The sequence below is a fragment of the Drosophila ficusphila genome, unplaced genomic scaffold, assembly GCF_018152265.1.
Source record: "Drosophila ficusphila isolate 14025-0441.05 unplaced genomic scaffold, ASM1815226v1 contig_47, whole genome shotgun sequence".
NCBI lineage: Eukaryota > Metazoa > Arthropoda > Insecta > Diptera > Drosophilidae > Drosophila > Drosophila ficusphila.
The window spans coordinates 958479-966082 of record NW_025064388.1 but is presented as its reverse complement, the minus strand read 5'-3'; the positions used below and the strand labels follow the sequence as shown (position 1 = coordinate 966082).

The following is a 7604-nucleotide window of genomic DNA, read 5'->3' as shown; positions in this document are numbered from 1 at the left end:
TTTAGCAAAAGTCCCCAAAGTTCGGTTTTACAGGAAAATTTACCGATCCGCCAAAATTGGTCGATTAATACTGTTTTACATAATCTTAAACTTTTTTTAATGATTACCTAATATGCGGCTATACCACAAATTTTGGTCGGTGAGAAACCTTCGCGGCATAATTCATTATACATCTACATATTAATATGACTGTATAATGGCCGCATAATGTGAAAAGCTTATTACAAAGATCCCTACCGATAGTACATTATAACAAATTTCAAACTACCATCGCTTTAGTTGCTGCCGTCGTCTGAATAAAGAGGTGTTCATTGTTTTTCTGCATCATTGGCTGTCGAGTGGTGGAAGTGCTGGTCCGTTTGTCAGCTAATTCAACATGGACATTGATGATTTCCTTTATAGTAAGTTTATTTGACTGTCTATGCTTTACACCATTGGTCGGAAGTTCTTATGCTGCGATTATTTCAGAGAGAACTGGTTAAATTAAAACTGGCGTGGCAAACAAAAATAGTTAACATAATCGGCGCACTATTAAAAAAATCGAAATGTTTAACCTTAATATATTTTTATACCCTTGCAGAGCAAAAGGGTACTATAATTTCAGTCAGAAGTTTGCAACGCAGTGAAGGAGACACCTCAGACCCCATAAAGTATATGTATTCTTGATCAGCATCACGATCTAAATCGGTCTGTGAATCTGTCTGTACGTCTGTCCGTCTGTCTGTTTCTATGTAAACTAGTCTCTCAGTTTTGAAATTATCTTGCTGAAACTTTCCCAAAAGGTGTGTTGTTATTGCACGCAGTATATAAGTCGGAACGAGCCGGATCGGCCGACCATATCGGATAGCTCCAATACGAGGGAATGAAATAAAAAATTCTCAGGCCGTTGTTTTTGATGATGCACTTTAATTCTTCCAGATGGCGTTTTCTAACTACTATTGAATTTCGGATTAAATTTACTCAAAATCGGATAACTCTATCGTATAGCTGCCAGAGGAGAGATCAAAAAATATATATAGAATTAATGGAAATAAATTGATAACATCGTTGCCATGAGCATCATGCCATGAGCATGATTTTTTGAATATCAAGTTTTTTAGCAACTCTTATATTGAGAAAAAAGTTTCATAAAAATCGGACAACTATATCTTATAGCTGTCATAGGAAAGATCGAAAAATCTATATAGAAATAACGGAAGTATAATTTTTGAAATATAGAGTTTTCTTACGACTCTTAAATTACGAATTAAATTTGATCAAAATCGGACAACTATATCATATAGCTCCCATATGATCTATAGTCGGAAATATGGAAAATGAATAGAAAAATCGTTATAGCTTCGATGTTGTTTAGCCTTTATGCATTTTGTTCGACATATTTGATGACTGCAAGGGTATATCATGATATAAGCTTCGGCTTGCCTTCCTTCCTTTCTTGTTTTGTTTTATTATTACATGTTATTGTTCAAGTTTTAAAGTCTCGTATCGTCTTAAAAATAAAAATTGTTATGCGTTGTAAAGATAATGAATTTCCCGAAGTAATCAGGAAGAGTTAAAAAAAAATATTTTTTTCTCATTTTGGTAGCACTTGGAAAGGAAAAGTGCGATTTTAGCTCAAAAAATCGTTAATTTATTTTTTAAAAACAGAAAAAAATGAAAAATTAAAAAACTTCCTGATTATCTGCGTATTTATGTGAAGCATTTGTGTTAAAAATTTGAAAAGGATCGGTTCAGTAGATTTTAAGGTCTGATGTTCACCGACTTTTAAATTAACGTTTTCGGGAAAATCGATTCAAAGTATTTTTATATGTGAGAATACGTCCAAATTTGGTCGTTTAAAACGCTGTAACTCCGTTAGTTTGACTCTTATTATCTCAAAATTTGTACACAATATTCTCAACATATTGAGTCGGGCTAACCTAAGAATGAGTGGCGGATTTAGAATTTCAATCTGAGGGGTTTTCGATTGAAAAAAATTTTTCTGTGTAAATCTAGTCTGTGGAATTTATAAATTAATGGAATTAAATCTGTTTTTCTTTTCAGACGATTTGTCGTGGCTGGATGTAAAATCTCAAAATTACGATGAAAATATTGTTTGTTACGACAATATTAGCTCATCTGTATCTTTAATTGATACATCATTGGACCTTGATGAAATTATGTCTAATATTCAAAAAGAACCAATATTCCCTGGCTCGCCTATTTTCTCGGACCAAAATTCCTTATGTTTTGCTGAAACCCCGAACACTGTAAATGTAGGTATTCACCGGGACTCACCATATCCAGAAAGTTTTAGCAGCTCAAGTGGAAGTTTGACTAGTGGGATACAAAGCGATATATCTGAATTTTTGTATAAAAAAGACATGGATAAAATTGATATTAAATCAAACCATGATAGTAACTTTTGCAAACCAGTTGAATACGCGGAGAGCCATATATTGCCAGCAACCGAAATACCAATGTCGAAGACTATTTTATTATCTTCGGATGACTACAAATCGCTTATGCAAAATGTAGAACTTGAAAAAAGTGCTTTCAAAATAAATGATAAAATAGGGTCTAAATTTCCAAGTGTTACCATGAAAAAAGCTAATACAAAATCAATGGAATTGGATAAACCCAATGGAAAAAAGGAGCAAACTTTGTATGCTTTTAAAACAAAAGAGAAAAAGTCGCACTTAAATATTAGAAATAAAGTTGAATTTTACAATATTCCAATTATAGACGAAAAATTGTATAAAAAACACCAACGTTTGATAAAAAATCGAGAGTCCGCTTCGTTATCTCGAAAAAAAGAAAGGAGTATGTTGTTTCATTGGAGTCTCAAATAATTAACCTTAAAAAAGAATACGATTCCATAAAAGCAGTAAGTATATAAAAAAAACAGTCATTATTTCTATATCTCATTTTCGAACTTTCCTAAAATGTAAATAAAATTTAATTTGAAATTCAATACTAGCTTAAAAAACACCATATCGAAAAACTCAAGTCGATATGGGAGCTAACCTATGTAGTCGACCGTTCCGGCCTGTTCCGACCTATTTACTGTGTGCAATAACTACACAACTTTGGAAAAGTTTAAGACACATCAGACCCCATAAAGTATATACATATATTCTTGTCTGTCCGTTGGTCCATTTTTATGTAAACTAGTCTCTCAGTTGTAAAGCTATCTTGCTAAAACTTTACCAAAAGTTGTGAAGTTACTTCACGCAGTATATATAGGCGACTATATTGAATAGCTTCCATAGGAGAGAATGAAGAAAATTGTTAAATGAAGTGTTGTTGTTGTTTTGCGGTGAACATCATAGGGCGTTAACGGATCATCTTAAAAATAAAAAGTGATATGCGTTGAAAAGATAATGAATTTCCCGAGGTAATCAGGAAGAGTTAAAAAAAAAATTTCTTCTAATTTTGGCAGCACTTGGAAGTGAAAAAAGCGATTTTAGCTCAAGAAATCGCTGTTAATTTATTTTTTAAAAGTATAAAAAAATTAAAAATTAAAAAAAAACGCTTCCTGAGTACCTGCGTATTTATGTGAAGCATTTGTGTTAAAAATTTGAAAAGGATCGGATTTTAAGGTCTGATGTTCACCGACTTTTAAATTAACGTTTTCGGGAAAATCGATTCAAAGTATTTTTATATGTGAGAATACGTCCAAATTCGGTCGTTTAAAACGCTGTAACTCCGTTATTCTCAACATTTTGGTTTTTAAAAAAAAAGTGATGTTTGGTTCTACGCAAACTGGTCTCTAATTTTTAAAGCTATCTTACTGAAACTTTCCCAAAAGTTGTGTAGGTTTTGCACGCAGTATATAAGTAAAAACGGGCCGGATCGGCGGACTATATCGGATAGCTCCCATACGAGAGAATGAAATAAAAAATTCTTACTCTGTTGTTTTTGATCAGATCGACTTGATTTCCTTCAGATGGCGCTTTCTAACTACTATTGAATTTCGGATTAAATTTTATTAAAATCAGATAATTCTATCATATAGCTGTCATAGAAAATATCAAAAAAAATATATATATAAATAACGGAAAAAAATTATAAAGCCGAGCATGATCTTCAAAATATGAAGTTTTATAATAATTAAAATCTGACAACGTTATCATTGCCATAGGAAAGATCGAAAAATCTATATAGAAATAACGGAAATAATATGTATTTTGTTTGTCATATTCGATGACTGCAAGGGTATATAAGCTTCGGCTTGTCGAAGCTAGCTTCCTTTTTTGTTACAATATAGATTTTCCTTATGACTCTCGAATTTCGATATAAATTTCATAAAAATCAAACAACATTATCATATAGCTGTTATATGAACAGTCGTCGAAAATATAGAAACGTATAGAATAATCGGCAAAGTATCGATGTTGTTTCGCCTTTAGGTGTATAAGCTTTGGCTTGCCGAATCTAGCTTCCTTAATTGTTTTTTTCATATTTTTATGTCAAACCGTTATTAATGCAGGAGAATCTACCTCTTTTTTAAATGTATTTTTTAATATAATAATCAAGATTAAATTTAGTTAAAATCCGAGGGCTATATGGCTGCCACAGGAACAATAGGAGAAATTGAAGAAAATTAAAACAAAAATCAATATAGTTTCTTTGTTGTCAAAAAGTTATATACTTAGGTCTGCATTAAACTAACCAACCATAGAAAAATTTAGAAAATAAATAACAAATTTGAAATAGAATTGTAAGGAAAACAATTACTGTTCCTTACATATAACATCAGGGATATGTAAGATATATAGCTTACTGATTTAAACTGTCATAATAGAAAAAGGTTTAAATTGTCATTAACAAACAATAATAACCTTGAAAAACTAACTCCGTGAGTTACTATTTTATATCATTTTTTTTTAAACACAAATGTTTTTCTCTTACGCGGCTTAATAGTTTCTTGTATATAAACTATACTTCAGAATTTTGTTTAAATAACATTTTAAAAATGCTCTATCGTTTAATTTCAAGACATGCTTTTTAAAAATATTAACATAATATTATTTTTTTTAACGCAGGAAAACATATCACTACGCGATCAGTTAATTGCGTTTTCCAAATGCTGCAAATGTGAAACCGAAAATGCCAATAATTCTCTTCTAAACGCTTTGTGCTCTGATGCAAATGAAACTTTTCTTAAAAGCAATATAACGAATTCAAATTGTCGTAACAAAATGTTTACTTCTGCAAGCGTAAAGAAAAACGTAGCATTATTGTTTGCCATGGCGTTTATAGTAACTCTTAATGTCGGCAATTTTCAGTCATTTCTCAACAAGCCGACTTTAAGGGAATACAGAAACATGTTAGACACCGAAGTAAAAGAACCAAATTTGCACGGTCGGCGACTATTGTGGGTTGAATCAGAAAGAGAACATAACCAAAAACGTTTGCCATATACACATATATCAGACGAAACGAGCGTTCCGCCTCTTTATTTTTTGAATTCAACAATAAAAGAAAACAGTTCAAAAATCTTATCAAGGTCTAAAATGTCTCAGGAGCCTCCTCCTTTGGCCTATCAAAAAGTACCGATATGTTCTGGAAGTTGTAATTCGTCTAAGTCTTCTTTTAACCCATCGGAATATTTTAAGATAGCCCAACATTTACATAACTGGACAAGTGGGACTCTGAACATATCATCAAGTCTCAATAACAAGAAATTTGACCCAACAGATCTTGTACTGTCTAATGATTACGTTGATCCTAAAATGCACAATAAACAAAAGAAGCCTAAAATGTATTATGATATTGATAATGTCACCTCTGATATAGAGGAAAAAAACAGTAAACTTACCCACAACAAAAGCAAACGGTTGGACAAAAAGCGCGAACAAATAAATTTGATGCATGCTATCAAGCGAAGAGAAGATTCTTTTTATGTGCTTTCTTTTAACCTGGATTACACAGTGCTTCCAGCGCTGAAGTACAATAACAGTGCACCACCAAAATTGTCGTTGGTATTACCTTCAGAAAATTCTGGTCTGAACGGAGATATAAAGTTAATGCAGGTGGATTGCGAAGTATTAAATACTAAAGAACTCAACGTAAAGGAACATATGATCCCAGCTAGGGTTCGACCAGGTATCGTTAACGAATGGAAATCTTATACCAAAAAACATAAATCTGGAGTAAATGCCACCCAAATAAATACATTAAGGGACAAAGATTTAATGCGACACGAAAAATCCCGAGTACGTAATTTTTATATGGTGGGCCCGAAAAACCTAGCAGCCGCAGTTGCATCTAACGAAAAGACACATTTTGTTCAGTTTAACCCGACTATGGTTAATAATCGTCAAATGTCTTCGTCTGCAGTGAACGCTCGTCCACGTGAACTGCCGTTTTCTTTTTTAAAATAAAAATATTTTGTACTAAAAACACTCTTAATAGCTGGGCCGTTTGAAATAAAATTCATCTACTTTAACGGAGATCTGATTACAGCTAAGTAGAACTCTGTTCGTTTTTTTCACTTTAAACCATTTCATTTTACGAAAAAGAAAGACTTAACGCATTTTGTAAACAATTTTTTTTTTTTAATAAAGTACTGATGTAAAACAGCCAAAACAAAATTATTTCTCTTAATTATAAAAAAAGGTAAATTCCAGAGAATCTAGGATCACATTTTGGGTTAAAACCATCCCCAAAACAACGATCAATATCGATAGTTTTCGAAAAAGATTGACAACCCTTGGAAAGGATATTATAATTTCAGTCAGAAGTTTGCAACCCAGTGAAGGAGACACACCGAACTCCATAAAGTATATATATTCTTTATCAGCATCAAAATCTGAAAATTCGCCTGTCCGTTTTAAGTAAGCTAGTCTCTCAGTTTTAAAGCTAGCTTATGAACAATCGTCGAAACTATAGACGAATATTGAAAAATAGTCATAGCTTCGACAATTTGTTAGCCTTTATGTTTTTTGTTCGACTTATTTGATGACTGCTAGGGTACATAAGCTTCGGATTGCCGAAGCTAGCTTCCTTTCTTGTTTTACATCGACTTGATTTCTTCCAGATGGTGTTTTCTTACTACTTTTTAATTTCGAATTAAATTTGATCATCTCAGATAATTATGTCATATAGCTGTCATAGAAGAGATGGAACAATCTAGATAGAATTAACGAAAAAATGATATCATCGTTGTTTTTATCAAACAAGCATAATTTTTATACCCTTGCAGAGGTATTACAATTTTAGTCAAGTATTACAATTTTAGTCAGAAGTTCGTAACGCAATGAAGGAGACACCTCAGACCCCATAAATTATATATATTCTTGATCATCATCACGATCGGATTCGAAATACGTGTGTTTGTCTGTCCGTGTGTCCGTCTGTCCTCCTGTCTGTTTCTATGTAAACTATGTAATTCCCCAAAAATTCCGTAGTTTTTGCACGCATAATATAAGTCGGAACGGTCCCGATTGGCCGACTATATCGGATAGCTCCCATACGAGAGAATGAAAAAGTGCGTGCGTACTAGGTACACATGTCAGAAGTGAAATTTCTTTGGCGAACTAATTTATCAGACTTGTCTATATTTATACAAATCCAAAACTTTAGATTTCCGAGACTTAAAGAAAGGAAAAAAAATATAT

General features: G+C 32.4%; 1 protein-coding gene across 1 annotated transcript; it reads left to right on the top strand.

Moving 5' to 3' along the window:
• The first annotated feature begins 264 nt into the window (after positions 1 to 264).
• Positions 265 to 6578, top strand: LOC108100516. Its single transcript, XM_043208440.1, has 4 exons — positions 265 to 401; positions 469 to 477; positions 2044 to 2255; positions 5028 to 6578. The coding sequence occupies exons 1-4, from the start codon at positions 377 to 379 to the stop codon at positions 6366 to 6368; spliced, it is 1587 nt and encodes a 528-aa protein (XP_043064375.1). The 5' UTR covers positions 265 to 376; the 3' UTR covers positions 6369 to 6578.
• Positions 6579 to 7604: the final 1026 nt, after the last annotated feature.

Excerpts from the sequence above, each read along its gene's own strand:
- LOC108100516 (XM_043208440.1), top strand. The coding sequence starts at position 377 with ATGGACATTGATGATTTCCTTTATA. Across the intron at positions 2,256-5,027 it reads AAACCCCGAACACTGTAAAT|GAAAACATATCACTACGCGA; the intron begins GTAGGTATTCAC and ends TTTTTAACGCAG.